The 23,857-nt window shown below is 31.0% G+C and overlaps 1 protein-coding gene and 1 long non-coding RNA gene across 8 annotated transcripts in view; one reads left to right on the top strand and one right to left on the bottom strand.

Moving 5' to 3' along the window:
- LOC105148004 (uncharacterized) overlaps positions 1-18,248 on the bottom strand; it is a 50,649-nt gene extending 32,401 nt beyond the window's left edge. Inside the window, exons 1-6 of one of the 7 annotated variants that reach the window (XR_015546421.1) lie at positions 17,966-18,112; positions 17,668-17,874; positions 16,874-17,190; positions 12,694-14,223; positions 11,372-11,524; positions 11,111-11,262 (exon numbers count right to left, since the gene is read on the bottom strand). This is a non-coding gene — a long non-coding RNA (uncharacterized LOC105148004). Of the gene's footprint in view, positions 1-1,037; positions 5,664-11,110; positions 11,525-12,693; positions 14,224-15,481; positions 17,191-17,667; positions 17,875-17,965 lie in introns of those variants that run through there. The other 6 variants (XR_015546418.1, XR_015546420.1, XR_015546419.1 and 3 more) reach the window with 6 other exon arrangements.
- A 2,722-nt stretch (positions 18,249-20,970) lies between these two features.
- Positions 20,971-22,908, top strand: asf1 (histone chaperone asf1). Its single transcript, XM_011059419.2, has 3 exons — positions 20,971-21,619; positions 22,014-22,129; positions 22,239-22,908. The coding sequence occupies exons 1-3, from the start codon at positions 21,511-21,513 to the stop codon at positions 22,611-22,613; spliced, it is 600 nt and encodes a 199-aa protein (XP_011057721.1). The 5' UTR covers positions 20,971-21,510; the 3' UTR covers positions 22,614-22,908.
- The last annotated feature ends 949 nt before the right edge of the window (positions 22,909-23,857 follow it).

The following is a 23,857-nucleotide window of genomic DNA, read 5'->3' as shown; positions in this document are numbered from 1 at the left end:
TAAGTGTTATACATAACGTGAAATGATATATATATATATATATATATATATATATGTGTGTGTGTGTGTGTGCACATATATGTATATATACAATACATAAAGGAATAAATTGTAATTTTTTTATAATTTTCCATTTTGTTAAAAAATACGTGTAATAAATCGTTAATTGCAATTATCAATATACAGACAATTATTAATGTACACATAATTACAATACACATAATTAATTAAATTAAAGTTATTTGAATTTTAATTTATTGTAGTTAAATAAAACTGAAATAAAACAATATAATTTATCAAGATTTGCTTTAAGTATGTTTAAATGTGATTAAGGTTTAAGAGTTTCTTTACTTTGGTAAAATATAAACCGACATTGTTTAAGTAAAACTGAACGAGCACTAATCTTTTTATTGCGTCCAGCAGCATCAAATTTAGGGTGCAATTTAATTTAATGGGGCTAAGAGGAGATAGTTGAAGGGAGATCGAGAAGATTGAAGGGAGTGAAACGAGCAAAGACCGCCGATCGGTATTTAGTGGCTCCTGTGAATGACATGTACGAGCTAACAACCGCTCAATTGCATTTTGAATAAGCGAGGGATTAAAACATTTTTTTTTTAAGTATTTTAAACGTTAATCAATGTAGACGACCTAATTTTTTTAATTTGGTAATAATATCACGGTAAAATTATCAATTATAATTATGTAAATTGTTAATATTTTTTTATATATAAATTATGTAATAAATTTATTATGTAATAAATTTATATATTTAAGGGAGTAAAAAACAATAAAATTTTCAAAAAATTGAAAAAAAAATTTTTTTTCAAAAGATTGATATTTTAAAAATATGCTCCTGACAGATTTTTATAAAATTCGAAGTATTTCTCGAGTTATGTGAGTTTTAGCGAACGGGCGCAATTGTGCTATAATAGAGGCTGATTTAAGAAAGAAATTATGCAAAAGATGTAGATAGATAGATATATAGATAGATAGATTTTTATTAAATAATCAATACTGAAACTTTATTATTAAACGCATTTTTCTTATTTTTTTCAACTGGCGGCTTTTTTCTATAACTCGAACAATTTTCGACCGATCGGCCTCAGTTATGAAATATAGTAGTTTCACAAAATGAATAGTGTCAGTTAAGCGGTTATGGATTTTTTTTATTAATTGTTAATTTTCAAAGAGTCAGATGTTTAAGAGGCTCAAAATATAATAAAATTAAATTTTTTTCTTTAAACCGCTGCTATTTTGTAAAAAAATAATTATTTTAAAAAATCGCTACGCTTAATTGAAACTACACTCATACAGATACGAAATTTTCAAGAAATTTTCATTTCAGATAATTATAACTTGAGTTCTTTACGCCGATGAACCATGTTTTTTTAACACAAAGGTCTACAATGCTGTACGACATCGTCATATATTTATATTTATTATAGATATACAAACATTCATAAAATGTCTTCAAAGTGTATCCAATTGAGATTTTTTTCTAAAATTTATAGTTAGTTAACAAAAAATTTAAAAATTGATTGAAGACCTTTTTTAAGGCCTTTAATCTGTTTTTCCTTTCTCGTAAAAAAAATGTTAGAAAAATGAGAAATAAGATGATCTAATGTTACCGTTATAAAATTATAAGTTCATTAATTTATATCGATTATATATTTATTAACATAAAAGAATGCACAAAGCACTATTTTCCAAACTAGAAAATAGTACTTTGTGCATTCCAGTTGCGGATTCCAGTTCCTTCCATTTATATTTAATAATTACATTATAAAAAACCTATGATATATTATTATACATTACGATATTTTGCATTTTGCTTTATTAATAATAACAGAATAAACAAACTGAGCAATATATTGATGCAATCGAGTTAAATGGACAGCCTGCATGAGGCTTTACTACTGCTATTTGTTGAATGTTGAGGTCCTTACTAGTGCTATTTATTGAATTCACAATGTAATTATCTATAAACAAGAGTGTTTTGGGACGCTCATATTGGGTATACGGTATTACCTTATTATAAACTATCTTATAAACTATTAATATTTTAATATCTCTACTTTAATACTTATATGTGCAAAGTAATTAAAGGAATTATATTATGTAAAAAAAATCATGTAATCTTATTTAGATAAGTGGAAGTAGGTTTATACTTTGTAGCACTTTTACCTAAAAAAAAAGACAACGTGGCCAAAATACGTCCCTTTTAAAACCATAATATTATCATCTGAAACATTTTTTCGTATCTTATATTTTTCAAGATATTTTCCTGAGACAATTAAAATAAGACACTGTATATATTGAAGTTGTAATTTGAATTGCTGATTGTTATTGGGAAAAAATATCTATTATTTTGGCATGTCTACGATATTGAAATTTTATTTGTAGAAAATCTAGTGTTTTTATCATGTATTATTTTTAATAAAAAATATGTTTTTAAACTAGATCTTCTCCAAATAAAATTTCAGTGTTACAGGAATGCAAAAACAATAGCTATTCTTCCCCAATAACAATCAGCAATTGAAATTACAATTCCACTAGAAAAAACGCAGGCAAACATACGTTGCACGTGATTGCGTGCGACAATCGTTGATGCATGAGGCAGAAAATAAAGACAAGTGCAAGTGCACCGTGATGCACAGCATCGTCGACTGCAGGGGAACGCTGCATACGACAAGGGAGATTTTCACAGGGAATGGACACGGACGGGAATGCGTTCTTGAATGCGTGATGCGTGAGATGTGTTATGTGCGTGTGCGTGACGTGGGTGGAGAGGTTAACACGTGCGCGCGAGGGATTTCTGTGCCGCCGTGAAACGCTTAGCGAGATTGCCGTCGACAATACAACAATACAACGTGCGTGACACGCCCGGCGTGGTTTTCGCAGGAACGACGAGAGAGATAGGGAAGGACGCAAAGCGAACTGCGAGGGAGGGGGGCGGGGGAGGGCAGCGACGACGAAGGGATGGATTTCGAGCAGACACTGAAATCTCGCCAATTCTGGAGGGGTGGCTCGCCACACCCCAGTTCGCACGGCTTTCATCATGCAGACTTTACCATGGCCCGCGATTTTCACCCTTGTTTATCGCAACGACGCATTACTCTCTCTCTCTCTCTCTCTCTCTCTCTCTCTCTCTCTCTCTCTCTCTCTCTCTCTTCTCCCCCTCTCTTTCGCCGAGAACGAGTGATATACTTCTACGCAATGGAAGCCCGTAGAGATCATCAGCTAATCTGTACGATAAAAGCGGATTCTGGCGACAATCCGATCGGTGTCCGAGCATATTCGTTTGTGCGGTACTTTCTGCATTTACAAAAGCAAGTAAAGCTATGTATCTAATTTGCTATTAGGGTAACTCCGTTATTTACCGCGCGAGAATTTATACCGGAGAATAAAAATGGAAGCATTGTGGAGATAATTTCATAAATTGCGTACAACCCCACTCTGTTATTAGTATTATGCTGATTCTACAATGAGTCGGTAATCAGAAGTCTTATCGGTGAAGTCGACTAATAGTAAACTTGTACGATTAACGCTGATTGGCCAACTTCATCGATTAAGACTAAAGATTTCAAACTATCGATTGTAGAATCAGCATGTGATTTCAGCTTTTACTGTCAATATTCAACTTTTATTGTTAATATTAATGAAATTGTCAATTAAATTTTGATTTGTCAATATATTGAAGTAAATAATGCAATCATGTATCATAATCTACATAAAATAAATACTGTAAGAAATAGGCATCGAATATCCGGTATTATTCGATATTTTTTTTTACTATCCGAATAGTTGGATAAAATATTATTAGTATTTGGTTATATATACATCCGGTTGAAATTTTAGATTCTACTCATGAGTAGCCTTATATCCCATCCCTAGGAATAAGTTTTAAAACTCTATAAAAATACGAAGATTAAACAAATTCTTAAAATATAAAAATGTTTCAAATTTTTTTGTGGTAGGCAGTATAAAATTTTTATTGATATATATATTTAAGTATATATTTAAAGTATATATATTTAAACATAGTAAATTACTTAAAACTAGTAAAATACTTGATAAATTAAGATTTCGGTAGGCACTGCATTTATACCGGTGTGGTAATAAAATGAAGATTAGGGGATTTTCGCCTGGCTTTGTATCCACATAGGTTTACAATTTTCCACATGAAGTGAGATTTCAACTCAAATCTATTTTGTCTAGATTTTCGATGGAGCTCTCCCATAGAAAGGTGTGGAATTCACTGTATCCACGCACCGGATATCCGGGAAGGATTTGCGATTTACAATACGCAAAGTGGTTCAATATTTACAAATTGTTCTTTAACACTATCACAAGTTGGCATATTTCTGAAATCTTTTTGTTAATAATTTTTTAACAATAACTGATGGATGAAAAACTTTTGTATGTTGTTCAGAGTCACCTTAATAATATATGTCAATGTCAAAGTAGAAGGTGATTATCATCTTCAGTTTTACATTATTTAAATAAAATAGCCTATAAATTGATTTTGTAATTTTGGAGTTAGTGATAAATATTTGTATTTTTTTTAATGTGTTAAAGCTTGGGTACTTGTAAAATAAATCAAATATCTCATGTCTTACATGTTTATAAAGATTACGTCGTGAATGTCTTTCTGCGCATTTATAATGATATACATAGTGTGTATGTGTTGAAAAAATATAAAAATGTTCGGACAATGTGTCCCTCTTAGATTCGATCTCGAAGCGAAGTGGCAAGCTGCTAGTACAAAAAGATGCTCTTATGTATACCAAATGGTATTCGGGACCATCCTTACCCCTCGGTGTAATACATTATATCATCACTCTATGTATACTTACCCATATGTATCTTCATTCTATACATACCTACCTATATCTAGCTTATAAGATAGCGCACAATACTGGCATTATAATGCTTGGAAAGTGCACAAGTGCATGGGCTCTTGAGTTTATACTGAAGATTTCGTATCTGTAACCTTTTGTGCGCGTATGCGAGGGTTCAAATGGTCAGTCAATGGCAAAAGGGACCGCATGATTTGTCACATTATATTTTCAAATACTTGCAGTGCATTACGAACGCTATATACATAGTTTGTAATGCACATAATAGGGCACAAATTGTAGCAGATAAAAAAGCAGGTAATTTAAACAAAAATAAGCTAAAAATTGCCGAGTGTATTAACTTTGTTAAAAATGTGTTTTCAAGAAAGTTAATTAAAATTACTATTTATGTTTACTTGTAAATTATTTTAGACATATTTTTAAATTTTGTTTTGTATATAACATAATAATTAAATCTTTTTCTCTTCTTATTTATTCATTACACATAACATAACAAATATAGAGATATCATAACAATTATAATAGTTTGCTACGTAGTAACGATAGGGAAGCATATTGCGGGGCTGAAAATTATGGCTTGGTTATATTTTTCATAGGACAGAGGACGTTTTTGATGGAGAAGCATGACCCACTTCTTCGCTATTACAAATCAATATTACGTCGTCTCGAGGGCGCCTGGTTGTACGTCAAAGCGAGATCAAACTTTTTCAATCTCGATTAATTCCGTCGCTGCGGTATTGCCGTGACAGGAGCGATTGTCCGCTGTTAAAGAGTGCGGAAAACTGCGGTTGAGTGACAGGAGCGCTTGAAATGTAAAAAAAGAGCCCTATGAAAATAAATAGAACGGGGGTGCACGCGGTGACAGGTAGCGGCGCTTCATAAATGCCGCACCGCGAGGTAATTTCTCTTTGTCACGCTCAGCTCGATAACGAGATGACTCTCAAAAACGCAATTCGAAAAATCGTATCGCCATTATAATAAACTTCGATATGTCGTACCTTACCAACGCAAATAAATGTTCCCTAACAAATGTGTGTAAAATATAATAATGCGCTTTATATTAAACGAATATGATATATAAAAAATATTTTTTTTATGAAAATAATTTATTATATTATGTCAATTAAGAAGTTCAACAAAATTTCGACAATTTTATCAATTTAAATTACGGTTTTTTATATAATTTTATTTATATAATTTTTATTATATTACACTATATAATCTAAAATTTAACTTTAATAATTTAAAATGTAATTATATATGTATTTCAAATATTGTATTGTAATCATGTCCTTATCAAGAGTGAAAAAGTCATTATAAGGTAATTACTAATATTAAGGATTCTCAATAGCTATGGCCAGGAAACCAAGATCCTTGATTCGAAACATTTCACAGTAAAGTATGATTAAAAGTATGATTAAAAATATCATCAATGTACAATGATTTCTAATGAGGATGACCGTTAAACAATTTAATAATGTATTAAGATTGGCTAAAGAGAATTGCGACTATTTATGATCTACATGCAATTTTTATGTATATTAAAGATAATCATATTAAAATGATCGAAACATTTGGAAATAATTCGTAATTAGTTCGTTTAGGATCGTATATTAATATCGGCTCGCGTAAAGGAGCACGACAGTGTCTCGCGCCATGACGCTTCGCTTATCTTAGCACCGAGACACTACCGTGTCTCCAGATAATACATCCAGTGTGGTTTTCCACTAGCCTTAATTTTTCAAGTTAAACTAAAAATAATCTAAAAAGTAACTTATAAAGTACTTCCTAACCCTGATCCTTATAGTACAATTCTTTAGTGATACATTGTTTAAACATGTGCATTGGACCCATATTGCACCAATGAATTGTGCTACTAGAAGCTGCAAATTAATAAGTTTTATTTTTATGGGAATTTAAATATTTTTACATGTATCGTTTCAGCATAAAGGGAGATTAAGAGCGCAAACTGGAACTAAATGAAGCCTATTTACTTGCGATATGATGTTATCAACTATGTAATGTAATATTCATAAATTATGTGCTAACTTTTAATATGAAATAAAAAAAAATCTGACGGCTCCACGCCAATGGGATATAGAACTTTCTATAAATGGTTAAGCCGGTCTTAGTTGCTGTTCCAGTAGTAGGGGTAAAGGTTACAGGCCGCTAAAAGATTTTGTGTAGATCCCGGATACGTATGCATCTAATACATACACGATACACGTGTATCGGCGCGGAACAGCGCGGCTTGCTGAAATCTCTGTGTAAGAGAGTCCGACCTTGCGATTGGAACTCCCTTAATGCCCGCAGGAGCACCGAGGGAGAAACCCCACGGTAGCAGGATCTTCAATGACGATGACAAGGGCCGACAGCCTTTCCAAACACGCAGTTGTAAACGTCTGTTCTCGTTTCATACCAGACGTGACCGCGTCACCCTAAGGGCTTTACTGCTATTCCGACAGTGGCTACCGTTTGCTACCAAGTTAATATAGCGAAGTAACTCTTGGTTTGTGCGGTGCAAGAGAACACGCTTGTTTGTAGGGGTAAAACGGGGTAATACGCCGACAGGGAATATGCCCTATCATAAACATTTAAAAAATGCCAACTTTTTCGAATAATATTTGTGTCGTCTAGTAGGTGCCAATATGTATTCTACAGGTTCAAATAAATCAAACGAGTTATGAGTTCTGTATTAAAAAAAAAAAAAGAAAAAAAAAAGAATAGAAAATTTTTAACAAAGGAATATTAACTTGCTGTGGTAAGTTTCTTTAAATAGCTTCAGTATATGAAAGTATTTTTTTGCAAGATTAGTTATTTCGTATTAATACTACACGACAAAATTACCTTTTTTACAAAAAATATTTTTAAAAAAAGGCTCTAAAATTTATGCGCTCTTGAAGAAAAAAAATGATTTTTTATTTCAAACCTATTCCAAATCTATTTTCAAAATTATCAAAATAACAATTTTTTTTTTTAATATGTGAAACCTTTAAATTGCGCCAATTATAAACAGAAAATACATTTGGTTGGAACACTAATATAGTAGAACTATTTTTAAATTACAAAACTTAAGTAATCCTACTTTTAATTTTTCTTAAAAAAATAAACTATTTTAAACTTTTTTAACTAATAAAACCAAATGGTAATATTTTTATCTGTTAATTAAATAAAAATAAAACACAAATGCTAACATCTTTATATCTATTCCAAACTATCAAAGTAATAGTAATCCAAATAGTATGTATATTTGTATTTTCATTTAAGAAATAATATCACATGAATAATCTTCTAACTCAATCTAAATAATATGTATTCTCTGTTTTAAAAAAATACACAAAAATAAGATTATTTAATTAAAATAAAAAAATTTTTAATGTAAAAAACTTGGCGCCACTATCGCGCTAGATCGAGCCAAGTTTGTTAGTAGCGCCAAGTCTTTTTACATTAAAAATTTTTTTATTTCAATTAAATACTTTTATTTTCATATATTATTTTTTAGAATAGAGAATGTTTTTGATAATTTGAAATGGTGTAGCTTTTTTTTGGTATGAAATTTTGTACAAAATATTTTTCATCTGCATATTCATTTTGCTCCATGCGGCGATTGATTATACGAGGCTCGAAATTCTCTCCTTATGATGCTATATCCTTTCTACAAATATGTCGTTACATTTTATCTAATAATTTATATTTAGAGATCTTAATGTAATTTAATTTTAAAAATAAAAATTTAGATTTTATAAATAAGTTTGGTCCCCTTTTTCTAGTTTACATTATGTATATTATGTTTACATATACTATATCTCGAGATATAAGTACTGTATATTATATATAGTATATATATTATATACAATTTTCTTTCTTTTAATGAATATGTCAAGCAAATTCTACCACTTAATCTGTCGTTTAAGCTAGATTTCCCGTTAAATTATTCCATACTAATACTTTTACATTCACAAAGTTTGCTTTCATTTAATCCTTTGAGACTTTATGTCCAAAAGCGACATCGAAATGACAACACAATAACAACACAAGAAGATTTCGTTGGCCGCGCTACTAGGCTTACAAAAAGCTTATCTCTCTAATGCTGGTAATACTTTTGGTTTACCGGGTATTAAAAGCAAATGTACTTACGTTCTGCTATTCGATCCCATTTCTGTATCACCGATCATCCCGGTATTAATACATGAAAGGGATCCCGTTTATGTTTCTTTATATGTAGAATTATCAGAAAATATACAAATACGTTAAAACTTTGTTTTGTAAATCTTTACTAAACATTCTTTTTATTTAATTTACTTTACTTTCGGGAAACAAATTAATCAATTTTATCATTATTTAAAAATCTGATTATCGTTCTTCTATTAATAAAAAAAATTTTTAGCAAATTTTTATTGAAACGTTTGATGGGTTAGAGCAAGACATTTACATAATGACTAAAGCGCTTTGAGTTTCGTAGTTTTATTTGATGCAGACATATGCCAATGTTTGCCTTTAAACGTACTTGCTTTATGCTCTTCTGGTTACTTTGTTTGGCTCATCTTTTTTTTTATACAAGTCGCTACTCAGTTTGATTTTCCTAAATGCGTTTCTTATAATGCTATTACCTTTTTAGAAAAAGGCGCAAAAAAAGTATGTATTCCTCAAGAAAAAACTATCATACCAAATTATAAAATCCAAATGGTAGTATTTTTATTGTACCAAATTAGAAATTAAATCAAACTATAACATGAGACAGCCAATTACGGTCAAGATGTTTCACATATTACATTATGTATTTATTAAATATATTAGGTGTTGGAATTAATTCGTAGCGTTTTACAAGTGATGGGAAGTACTTTCATTAATGTATTTTTTAATGCTCATGTGAAATAAATAACATTCTTTCATTAAAAAACGCTACGAATTAATTCCAACACCTAATATATTTTTCAGACATAACTACACGCCGATAACATTCAAACTTTCAACGTAATCGGAAAATCGGTAAGTCCCTGATTCGACTATTATTGGCTTGTCACAAAACATACAATAAGTTCTTTACAGACTTTTCTCATTTAATTTAATTTATGATTATACTGATGATTATTACTATATCAGATTGATTATGTTGAAAGTCCAAAAATTATCGGCGCGCAGTCATGTCTAAAATAGATTTATTTAATAAACACATAATAATATAATATTTGAATATCTAATTTTTGATCGTAATTGGCAGTTTCATATTATCGATTTATTCATATAAATGATCTTGTTTCTAAGAATCTTTAAATTGAATTTATTTATTATTTAAAAAGTAAAACACAAATAATACAATTCTTATTATTTACTGAACTTGAATGATATGTATCATTTCTATAAAAGATTTTATATCAACAACTAAGCGATACTAAGTTAAATACCATATCAAATTAAATAAAGGATATAATCTAACAGATACTATTTTTATTTTTTATACAATGAAACCTAAGCATACGTATCTTTGTATTCCTATTGAAGTATTTTCCTGTTGAAATCGATGTAGCTTTAATTCTTCTTTAAAAAAATGTCTTTTTTCTTTTTAAAATAAATTATTAAATCATAATCGATTCAAAGATTTTTTCTATTTCTTTTTCAACCAAAGTAACAGTATAGTTGCTTAATTCTCCTCTCTTGTAGAAAGTCGAACACTCTTATATAGACACGATGGATATAGAGAGTAGTTTTTAATCTATCTCTATCCGTGTTCATATTATATATTATTGATTATGTTCAAAATTGATTATGTTCGTGATTTTTTTGTTGATAGACTGTAATACCACGAGAACTTTTTAAAAACGCTCGGGTCAAAAAAGACTTGAACACGGTTAATATTGTGTTTTAAATTTTATTTATTAATAATTTTTGAACGAACAGTAATCGCCACCTAAAACCTTTTGATCACTCAGGATCATGATCTTGACAACATATTTCAAGGTCATCGACACGGTGTCTGAATAATTACCATGGTTCCTTTTAAAAACAAAAAATAAATTCTTTTAAGAAAAATTAAAGCCATTCAGATTGGAATAGGAAGATTTTTAATAGCAAAGATATTAAGCCTTTAATAGCAATATAAAGATATTAATTTAACTAAAGTTTCATTGTATAAAAATTAAAGATAGTTCCATTTGGATTATATTTTCTATTTAATTTGATGTTAACTTGGTGCCAGTTATTACTATTTATTTTAAAAGTTTAAAGTTTATTATATATTATATACTACAAAGTTTATTTTTTTTTTGTTTGATTGATATAATAAAAATAAACGCAAAGACGTGCTGCTGTGCTTTCATATAAATATGAAATGGTCGATACGTTTCAGTTAACTCCAGAAGCTTTGGGAACTCAACGGATAGTTGCGAAGAAATTCTGAAGAATACTAGAATAAGAGAGAAGAGGAAAAGAAAGGATAAGGGTGAGGATGAAATCGACAATGCAATGCGACGAGCAATATAAGAATGGGTACTCGCGAGAGCGTAAAGGAATACCTTTGGTAGAAAAAGAGTAGACAGGACCGCGGTTGAAAGGATTTTGCGAATTAAATCACGATAACGAACTCCGTTCACTCTCGAAAAAGCTGTCCTTAAGAGGATCACGGTACGACGCCGCTACATCAATTTCGTAGTGATTGGCTGATTATCCTACAAGATAATATGCTTATTGTCTATCCAATCTGACACTTCAACCCCCTAAGGCAAGAGATCTTTCACTCTACCGATATCTCAGTAATAAAAGAAATAAAAGCCTTGCGTGAAGAAATAAATACGCATTGTATTAAATATATATCAGCAATTAGAACTATTAGTACAAAAATATTAGGTGTTGGAATTAATTCGTAGCGTTTTACAAGTGATGGGAAGTACTTTCATTAATGTATTTTTTAATGCTCATGTGAAATAAATAACATTCTTTCATTAAAAAACGCTACGAATTAATTCCAACACCTAATAATATATAAGTAATACAAAGAATCTCATGTATTTTTATATTTTCTAAAAATGTTTTTTACTTTAATGCAATATTAATTTCATATTATTATATAAAAATAAAGTATCATTGAATAAACCTGTGCATGTGTGTGTGTGTGCGTGTATTATTATTAATTATCTATCCGATGGCAGTCAATCAATTTAATAATTTATGCTTTTTATAATAATCCTAAATATAGTTCTTTATTTATATTTGCCTTTAATAATATAATATACTTTATTATATTTTATGTAAAGCATACCGATTTTATTTTATTATTTTATAAACTTGTCATTAAAAATATAACAAGTTAATTAGGAAAGAAATAGAATTAGAGTTTCAGTAATATTCAATAAAAAGTGGCAGTTCTCAAATGCGATAATAAAGGACATGATTGAAAGATAATGTAGATCTTCACTTCCCTCAAGAGAGACTTTCATATCTACGTCGAGTCATCTATTATTGTGTTAATAGCTAATCATCTACAATCCCGCATTCTATTATGTTATAGGAGATTTCAGGAGGGTGAAATCCAAACAATGAACACGGAAAAATAAAGACTACCTCACATATTTGTAACTTCCGGCTAATCATATACCAGCAGTGCCAAGATTGAAAATTATCACAACTTATATTACTTTGAAATTGCAGAAAATATTATATATAAAGGACTCCACACTAATTATATGGAAAATTGGATGAAATGAGTTAATTTTCACATATATTGCGAATTCTTTTATCAAATATCTTCATAAATATGCGATCAATATCCTAAAACGTTACGATAATCTCGTTATAAGAATGGAGGATTAGAATGGAACCGAGAGACGGATTGTTATACCTAAACAAATTACGAGATTGTTTGCAGTGGCATCGTTTCACGCATGAACCCGTCGCTGAGGTCGTTCTTTATTCCTTTTTTGAGAGTCGATGCCACTTGAGCGAGCTCGAGTATAGACAAATGCGAAGAGAGCTGCTCTCTCAGTCGGTCGTCGCGTTGTCGGCCACCCCCGCGGAGCGGACGGCTTTGATCTACTCTGGAACTAACCCCGCTGTTATTTTATCCACTTCGATGATGCTCTAGAGACTACGGGATTCCGGTACGCGTCGTTCAGTCATCGCAGGCAAAGGAATGACGCCCGCGCAATTGTTTTTTGGTCTCCAGAGCCACTCGACAGAAAGGAATCGTGCTCTCTCTGAAGTCGCTCTCTTTGTTTCTTTTCCTAGTTTATAGTTATTAAAGTGTAGTCTCATTAGAGAAGCTCCAGACCAATTCGCGAGTGCCAATACTTGAGTTTATCTACATGTATGTATGTTTATTCATGATATACTTATAATATCAATAATTCGAAAAGTCCAAATAGACTTGCTTGCTGTAATTCATGCCTATGAGAATAATTTTTATTTTAAAAGTTACACAGTGAATATATTGTGGTTGGTTAAAATTTTTTTTCCTTCTGTATAAAAAGATAAATTTTTTATTTTTTAAATTTTTTCTTAATATACATTTCTTTTTGTTCCATAAAATTACAGCTCGACCGAATCACAGTAAGTACAAGTCAGCTAATTATTTTCCAAAGTATAATAATTATACTTCATAATTACCACATGTAATTTTGAAGTATAATGATTGTACTTTGGAAAATAATTAGCTGACTTGTACTTACTGTGATTCGGTCGAGCTGTAATTTTATGAATTTTAATAGCTTTATAAATTTTATCGAACAGTAGCTTAAATAGATGAATTTTTTACTGTAGCTGCTACTCGCATTACTTCCAGAATTTAATCTTGTTTCACAAATAATAAAATTTTTCAAAATTTATTCTTCTTTTTGTATTTATTTATTAATGACTTAGCTATATCTGGTCGTTATATACATAACTAAATATATAAATGTACTAATATACATAAATATTAATATATTAATAATATATAAATTATAATTTTATGATAAATAATAAAAAAGAAAACGGTAAAATGAAATAAAAGGGATATATGTAATAAGATATGTGTGCACGTGTGAATTCTATATATTAGAATTTTTTTCGATGCTTTCTCTATAACTACAAAAAAATGCATATATATATTAGAAAAAAAAAATAATTATATTAATAATAATATTTGAATAAATTCAATTAAACAATTTTCGAAAACGCATACATGCGAACATAGCCATCCGACTTTTAGATTAAAGATTTAGATTTTGTATCTGATATTGGATTAAAGAAAGACAATCAAATAATGTAATACGCATAATGGTAATCTCGACTACGGATTTTCCATATTCATAAGATATCAACGCGCGTTTAGATGGGGAATGTGCTGGTAACTTGATCAAAGACCGCTCGACTGCCAGTATCCTCACAGCCCCTGCGCGAACGTTTCTTATTACTCAAACAACTCAGGCAACAATTCACCCGAAGTTCAACTGTACTTTTCAAATAATGACCTCGTCATATTGTATATCTTTGCATTTTTGCATTAACAACTCACCGATTCCTTTTAATGTTCTACGATCGGTGGCTACATAATAGGAGCGGAAGAAAGCGGCGCTTTTGTAGTACGATAAAATGAGACAAAAAATGAAATTCGTTTACAAGATCTTTTAAACTATCTAATGTTTGATTAAGAGGCATACTACCATATAAAGGCTGTGTCATTGTCTAAATTCTTCTTTATAAAATTATATTGGAAATTATGATCATTTCTTTAAGAATGATTTTATGAGGGTTTATTTTAAGGTCTCTCTACGCAAACATTGTGTTTCTAATGTAAAATTTTTACAATTTATATATCATGAAGGTATATCAAAAGGTATCTACAGGTAGGAGAATGTGAGGTACACTTAATGTGTTTGAACAAGAACATTTATAAGTAATATTAAATTTTTTTACCCACATGACTATTGTTATACGTAGAACAAAAAAAATTATTGAATTACAATGCAGTAATAAATCTTTTTAAGTATGTTAAACATTTGAAATTATTAATCAGAGACATATCAGTTGCCCTGTTTTTTTCTTAGGGAAAACAAAATGAGATATCTTCTTTTTTATACAAAGCAAGTCATTTTTTGTATTACTAATTTCTAGACATTTTTTCTTATTTTCAATATTCACTTGCTCTTTCTTATATGGTAATAATGTTATGATGGATTTATGAAACGTGTTTAATTTTCTAGACAATCTTTAGGATATGCAAAATGTTTGAAACAGCTATAATTTCGACAAACTGTCGGAATGAGAGAGCTTTATCACGTTGAATTACATGAATTCTAATTCCCCAGACTGAGGATCCCAGTATCCAAAAAATCAGAATTTTGGATTTGACAATGACTATACGAATTAATTTCTATCTATTTGATCAATTTCCAGTGGAAGGGAATTCCTATTCCTCAGATAGCGAATAGGAGTGCGCGCGCACATTTGTATGTGTGTGTGTGTGTATATAACGTAGTATATATGTTATGCGTCATCTACAATACACAGAGAAAGAAGAAATTGACTATGACAATCGAATGTGAGAAGAATAATTGACTAGATATTACACTCTCCTTCCTAGAAAGCCGTATGCCCCTTGTAGGGGGAAAGGTGGGGTGAATTTGTTTCGCGTAGAAAGTTGTAAAATATACTTTTTAAAAAATTTTTATTTTATATAACAGAAAAGACATCATTTTTCAAACTTTTTTCATTAATAACTTTTTAATGAATAACAAGAAACATTTAAAAATTTGTTGAGATCACTCATGATCTTGGTAACATATGACACATATGTCAAGGTCATTGAAATCGGTGAGATCGTTAGTGTTATGCAGTTTTATCAAAATATTCAATGTTGTATTCAAAAATTCTCGGAGCAGTCAACAGAATGCCGACATAATGGAAATAAAATGATAAGCAAAGATAATAAATAATAGATAATAATTTAATAGATAATAGATAATAATTTAATTACCAGTTCTTTTATATCTTGTATCACGATGTTCAAAATTATCAGAGAAAAAAAAGTATCGGCGAATTGTGCCAAAAATCTTTATAAAAATTCTTGTTGAACGAGAAAATGATCGAATTAAGTATAAATCGAATCGCAATTAAGAATTCTTCCCTAGGTATTTTATGTTGCTCGAACTAGAATCCTATCTCTCTATTATTTCCTTAATAGCCAAATCTATAGGGACATTAGTACACAGGGAAATGACGTCCAAAGAAACCAGTGAATAATTAGGTTCAAAATGTATTCCAAGGGAATGCTGAAGTGACAGCCGAACTACAGTTCTTGCACTAAGCGCTAACTAATTAGTTTTCTTTGCTGAACGCATCCATTGGCAGAAAAAGATAGCTTTGCAGCTGTTGTAAAATTCTTAAACATGATTAGTTTATATATTTATTATCTAATGAGGAACTAAGAGGAAGACTAATCATATTAAAGAATTTTACAACAGTTACAAACTTGCTTTTTCTGCTGAACACAGTCATTATTTGCAGGCCTAACATATTTAAAAACAAAATTATTAATAAAGAAAGGCTTGAGAACACCGCAGTTGCAATAAGCATGTACATTTATATTTACTCAATATATTCTTATACATGTTACATGTTACTCTCCGGTCAGACGTTTTGGATTATTTTAAGCCATATTTAACTATTAAAAACAATAATAATAAAGATGAGAAGAATGAAATACATTATACAGCGATTCTAAATTTCAAGGTAAATGATTTTCTGTCTCGATGGTTTTGTGACAATTCAACCAGGAATGTTTCTTTACAAGTTGTAATACAGATAGATTAATCTCAAGAATTATTTTTGTAAATGTGGTTGTTAGTCCTGTGTTCTCGTCAAGATCTTATATCACATATAATATAATGTATTATATATAAGATTGTATTGAGAAAATATGAATGTATACGCTTATTGATTGCGATTTTGCTCTCATTGGCCTTTCTTTGTTAATAGTTTTATTTATAAATCAGTTCGGTTAGTTACTAAAACTATCGCTATTTATGCTGATTAATACGTACCATAGTCCATCTTTTTGAAAATCTGTACCATAGATTGTCATGAGAACAATTGAAAAAAATTTCTTGCTACTAAAGAAGAGACAGCTTGAGTTTTTGGAGCCTAGATTCTTATACAAAGTATCCTTATACAATTAGGGAAATTCTCATAAAATCCATTAACTATATTACGTTAATCCTTTCTTGTCATGGGTGGTAAATATTGGCTGTAAAGCTTTTATAATTACATCACATATCTCAGGAATAATCTTATTACTATTGAGTAACCAATAAAAAAAGACCACTTCTTTGATCATACACTATTTTTGTGAACAAAATATCTGAAATACATCGAGAGAATAGTATTAGGATAAACTTCTTATATTGATAAAAAAAAAACTACTGATCAAGAAATTACTGTTAAGCAAATTTTATATGATGAATAATAGCGATCATTACTATTAAATTAGTAAAATAGTGACAGTATGCATCAATATTTTTATAACCTTACAATATCAGCATTATTGATAAAATTTGAGCTCAGTTTATGTATGTTATAGACCTTATATGGTCACACCATCAGTATCAACAAATACTGATAGTATTTGACAATGATTAAATTTCTTCATTCAAGCTTCAAACATCTGTGATAGGAATATTGTTGTGGTAGAACATATTGATGCTCAAAAATGAAAAAATTCAAATCACTATTAATATTTTCAACATCAAATTGTATTAACCACACATGATTAATAATATAGTCAGTATATATTTATTGATATTGACCGTATAAGGTCTCTATAATACTGTATACTTACCTCAGAACCAGTCTCAATTCTGATGGAAATGAATGTCTCCTGCTATATTTTAGACAGATAAGGTTTCGTCTTTTCCAAAAGCCAATCAAATCTATCAGGCATCATTCTTATATAATAATAAAATTCGTCATAATTAGTATTCTTGAATTCTTGGATAATTGTGAGAAGTCTCCAAATTGGAAAAACGGTATTACTGATTGCCACCATCTAAAAAAAAATAAACAAATTATAATGCAACTGCAATCAGAAGCACAAAATGTAGATCGTCAAAATTCGGCAGTTAGATATAATAACTAACCTCTTTTTTTGATCTGTCGTGACTTCAATGCACAATACTCCATAAAATTATAAATGTATTACCACTGAACTATATAAACACTGAAATGATCATCTCCGCTGTGAAACATATATAGCGTTTTCGGCTCGATTGGGTTTGCCAACTTAGGTTAGAAAATGCTTCGCTATTGACGTTACACGCTGTACCAATTGGAGAGCACGAAACATCATTACTTCAACCCAGATTAGTGCAAATTCGGTCGGGCCAAAAACACTAATAGAAAATCTTGACACCAAATGATCAGCGCCATTTTAATTTAGTCAATATAAGAGCGAATCAGAAGTTTTCAGGTGCTCATGCGCACTTACGTTAGTATTTCTTTAGTGAGATGCATCAAAACGCATATGTCAGCAAGATCATCATGTGTGGGGTTATATCTAAAAGATTATTTTAAAAGATTATAAAATCGCGTGACTGTAAAACTACAAAACATCAACATGAAGTGCCTGGATGTGGGCAAAGAAGTAAAAAGGGCATTTCATTTCATTAGGTAAAAATTTTTTTATTAAATGTATCAATTCCTACACATGTGTTAACGGTGTAGGATATGGTTATTAATATGTTATTTTATTGAATGTACTAATGAAATTGAAGTGACATTATTTTTGTTTATATATTGTATATCATTTATGCCCATATAGATTTTCAGACATCGATAGTACATCGATCGATACATCGATCGCGCGCGTAAACGCTTCGAATTCGCTCAAATATCGTCTCAACTAAAATGGCGGCTAATCAATAATGGCCACGAATTTTCCTCGATGTTCATTTCAGTGTATATACTTCAGTATATACAATTCAGTGTGTATCACGCTTGCATAAATATTATAATCAGTAATAACTCTTCCTCTTCCATTCTTTTATATTTTTTAAGAACGCCAAATTTAATTATAAATAAACAAGAACAGAAGAGATAAAATCGCAATGAAATCACAGTAAAAAATATTAAATAAGTAATACGTATCTGAAATAATCAGATTGAAATACACTTTAAAATGAATAATAAACTTATCTATTAAAAGAACAAAAGTATGTAATGAACATTTAAAAATATTACACTAATAAAAATAAAAACATAGAATATGTAAACATAGGCCACGGTCAAGTTAACAAAGCGGCTGCTCGTTGAGCAAATGAATATGATTGGTTGTTACTTACAGAACCAACCAATTATTAGGGCATCTAAAAAGTATCCGCGGTACTTTGTCATTAGATATATGACCATCAACACACATCTAGTGACAAAAAACCGCGGATACTTTTTAGATGACCCAATATATTCAATCGCTCAGCGAGCAGGCTAGCAGCAGAGAGAAACCTGAGAGAGGCCTGTCGGTCTTTTTCCTGTTACCATCGAAATCGCTCGTACACTATCGCCAGTACATCCATTTTGGGAACTACGTGACTGTATACATTTTCTGACACTATCGATAAAGGTGTGTTCCAAAATTCATTGACGATACGATTTTGGCTATGTTCCAAAATTCACTGCCAGAGCTGAAAATCTACAGTTTACGTATACTGTACATTTTCAGCAGTAAACACAGCCAAAATATCATATCGTCGAAAGAAGATGTGGTTCGTTTCTGTACTAAATCCACAGGACAAAAGTGTGCCGACTATCCATAAAGTTACCATTCAAAAAGTTATGTGAAAAAGAGCTGCACGCGACACGACTACCTGCTTGTATGAATTTCAATAAGGGAATGACTGCGCGGCTTTATACCCATTACATCCAGAACCACAACTGCTCACTAATAGGTCTGTTCGCGTTGCGTGAAATCCCCTAATATTTTTGCACTTAAAATAAAATAGATACATATTGTATGTTGCTTTAAAAAGAGAGAAAGCGAAGATGTCGAGTGCCAAAAGTGCAAGCAACCAAACAGACCTATTGGCCCCTGCACACAGTAATGTGTTCAGATTCCCATGCGGGTGCTCTGCAGGCGTCATATCATTTTTGATTAACATTCGGTAAATAACAAGAATGGAACGATGAGTGAGTGGCACTCGGTTAGGAATCTGAACATAGCCCTAATGGTTCCCACACAGAATGCGGCAACGCTTGCCGCATGGCTGAAGTAGACGCGATAGCCAATCAACGTCTCACTTGCTCGGAATAATAGATATATTTCCACCGCGCGACAAAAGTTGAACTCAATCCAACTTTTGTCGTGCGGCGGAAGTAATATTACATCATTTCTAGAAGTTTTGCATGGTGAGTTAAGAATACGACATAGAATTATTGTTTAGTATTGGGTCATCTAAAAAGTATCCGCGGTTTTTAGATGACCCAATACAATAACTTCCGCCGCGCGGCAAGCGTTGCCGCGTTTCTGCGAGAACCATAAGTCGATCTCATCTTGCATCCAACTGCAGCGAAAATTGGATTGAGTTCAACTTTTTTCGCGTGATAGAAATTATTGGGTCATCTAAAAAGTATCCGCGGTACTTTGTCACTAGATATATGACCATCAACACACATCTAGTGACAAAAAACCGCGGATATTTTTTAGATGACCCAATATATATCTATTACTTTCGAGCAAGCGGGACGTTGATTGGCTATCGCGCCATAATGGTTACAGGAGTCATAAGGCCTTACGCACAATAGAAATAAGGAATTAGAAATAAACAATTTCAACTTATCAGAAACCGTGTATTTTGATGTATTCAATTTCTGATAGGTTAAAATTGTTTATTCTTTATTCCTAATTCCTTATTCTTTCCATTGTGCTGAGGGCCTAAGCACTCAGTGAGCGGTCGTGCTTCTGGACAAAACCTTAAGCGGCTAGTCTGCTCGCCAAGCAAATAAACATGATTGGTTGTTACTTATAGATCCAACCAATCACATTCAATTGCTCGGCGAGCAGGCTAGCCGCTTTGTTCAGCTTGAACGCGCCCAATAACACTTTAGATAAGCGCTTGATCTAATTCGAAACAATTGCGAAAATACGAATAACCTCATGTGGCTCGTTACAATCATTTTCACGAAATCATTTTCAAATCCTACAGATATAAATCTCCAATTGTCTAAATTATTATTTAAACGTACTTTATGCATCTTCTTGGATTCCATTAACCCCGTATCACATGGAATAAGCAACGCACAATAAACACATAGGACTCGATGCTGTAGCGGAAAAATGTAGTAACACTTCATGTGCGTGTTATTCTAAAATTCTGGTGCAAATTTCTTATCGTACTCACGTCCATCGTAATGTATATTAGATTTCGATAATAAACAGTCATTTTTCAATGTTCGCGCAGTATCACCGGAAGCGTACTTTGGTTCGTTTGCCGCCAAACTACCTTGTGTGATGCGATTGCTGCGATGAAGTTGTTTACTTGTCGGCTTTCGGACGTATATACAACGGCTATAGCGTAGATAATCACAAACGTGCGCGAGTTACACGTTTTATCACGTTGTACCACGGAATCATCTCTGCGTTCTCATTGAGACTGGTTCGTCGTTTTAACTTCTCAAATTTGTGGATTATATCATGGCCAAGGTTCAACTGGCTAACGTTGCTGTCTTAGACAATCCTTCGCCGTTTCTGAATCCGTTCCAGTTTGAAGTCACTTTCGAATGCATTGAAGAATTAAAGGAAGGTACGAATTTTGATTTTACGAATATGATTCCGCTCGGTAACGCTATTATTTTATTCTATTCGTTTGGCATCTTTGAGTGCGTGTTAATCTTTAGGTTAATTTTGCAATTGCCATGATGATACAACACCAATGATCGAACTATTCATGAATGTTCTGTAATATATGTGATTCTAAAATAAAATTTTTTACGATGGAAAGATTCATTCTAATATGATGAAAGTTTTTGTCAATCAAGCTTCTTTACAATTTAGTTGTTTCAATTCTTTATATGCATATCTAACATTCTCCATGATATGATTTTTTACACACGCGCGTGTGTGTATGTATGTGTGTGTGTGTGTGTTTGTGTAGAAAAAAGGAAATATATCGATAAACAATACTGATATTCTTTAAGATTTGGAATGGAAAATGATATATGTGGGCAGTGCAGAATCTGAGGAGTTTGATCAAGTCCTAGATACTATTTATGTTGGTCCAATTCCTGAAGGAAGACATATGTTTGTATTTCAGGTGAGATATCATGAATTCGATATAAATGTTTCATATTATAATTTATCTAATTTAGTAACATTAATAATTAATATTTTCTGATTATTATCTTTTCTTCTTCTATCATTAGGCTGATCCACCTGATGTTAGTAGGATTCCAGTCAATGATGCTTTAGGCGTAACCGTTGTATTGCTGACTTGTTCATATAGAGGCCATGAATTTGTTCGCGTGGGTTACTTTATAAATAATGAATACATAGATCCAGAACTCCGTGAGAATCCACCTCCGCAACCACAATTTGATAAAGTTCAGAGAAACATACTAGGTGATAAACCGCGTGTGACTCGATTTAAAATAAATTGGGACGACTGTCCGACTGGAACAGCAAATAATCTTCCTGAAAGCATGGATGCACCAGCATTAGAAGATACATCGCAAGATGCACCCACATCTACACTAGGTTTTACAGAGAACACGCAAAATGGTGGAATGGAAGTGATGTGAAAAATGATTTACTGCTGATAATAATTTGGTAAATTAGCATTATACAACAATTTAAATGATAAATGTAGTACCTGGAAAGAAGATGAAGAGGAAAAGTACACACTTGATATATATATAAATACATATATTTAGATAACTCCAAAAAAGCCACGCAAAATAACCTTTCATATAATTATTGATATTTTCGTTCGATAAGATCTAAAAAGTTTGTACATTTTGAAAAAGAACCATATGTTGATAATGTGATAAACTTATACTTTATGCCTGAATAAAAGAGAATAATTGTTTGGATTAATTGTTTATGAAATAGTTATTTCAGTTTCAGTCAAATAGTAACTTGACTACAACTTACAATCGCTCTAAAATGATGTTGTACAACCTTACAATTAATAACAATTGTGGCACCAATTGTGCACAAATAGAGATTAAATGTAACAAATAATTATAAATATCTTATTGTAATGTAACAGTAAATTTAAATATACATTATGTAATTGTTTTAAAGTTAACATTGTTTAAGTAGCTATAATTTGAAGCTTCAAGCTAAAAGGTATGTTTGAGTAAGGTTTTATTGTTTTTTTTAAGTATTATATGATTATTGCTCATTAACATCATTAGCTCGTAAGACAGTTTCCATTTTTATTAGTGTATATATAGGTACATACTAAGATAAAAAATACATATATTATGTTTTTTACTTGACAAAAAAATGAATTCTCTCTTTCCCAGTCTGTTTATAAATTTTTTTCATGTAAAAATTAAATTCAATCCATAATTCTTAAGTTATGTCGTTTAAAACAAAGATTTTCATGCTACTGTACAATTTTTTCCTTGTAGTAAAAGTGTATTGTTGAGTTGAAATTAAATGACCAGTTTTTCGATTAAAATAAAATCTATGATTACATTTACGGCACTTTTTAGTTTAGTAACATCCGTGATTATGAATGTTATTAAATCAAATTAAGTATGTCGTGTAAATGTAGTTTGTCTTGTTTCAAATTTCAAGGTATTGTTATGTCAGACACATAAGTTTTAATAAATGTAAAAAATATTAAAAATAAAATCATGAAATGCAATTAATTCTGATATAGAAAAGTTGTAATAATGCATTTAGCATTTTTACAAAAATGCAATCGTGAATTTTTTTTAGTAAATTTTCTTTTTGTAGAATTTCTACATTATTTACAAAAGGACTAATTCCCCTTTATTTTGCAAAGTTTTTAAAGATAGATGAGGCATCGAAA

The sequence above is a fragment of the Acromyrmex echinatior genome, chromosome 10 (assembly GCF_024713525.1).
Source record: "Acromyrmex echinatior isolate Ae372 chromosome 10, ASM2471352v2, whole genome shotgun sequence".
NCBI lineage: Eukaryota > Metazoa > Arthropoda > Insecta > Hymenoptera > Formicidae > Acromyrmex > Acromyrmex echinatior.
This window is presented reverse-complemented; position numbering and strand designations above follow the sequence as displayed.

Bases quoted from the DNA above. Each gene is read 5' to 3' on its own strand.
- asf1 (XM_011059419.2), top strand. From the start codon at position 21,511: ATGGCCAAGGTTCAACTGGCTAACGTTGCTGTCTTAGACAATCCTTCG. The intron at 21,620-22,013 runs GTACGAATTTTG...ATATTCTTTAAG, and splicing joins CATTGAAGAATTAAAGGAAG to ATTTGGAATGGAAAATGATA. The intron at 22,130-22,238 runs GTGAGATATCAT...TTCTATCATTAG, and splicing joins GACATATGTTTGTATTTCAG to GCTGATCCACCTGATGTTAG.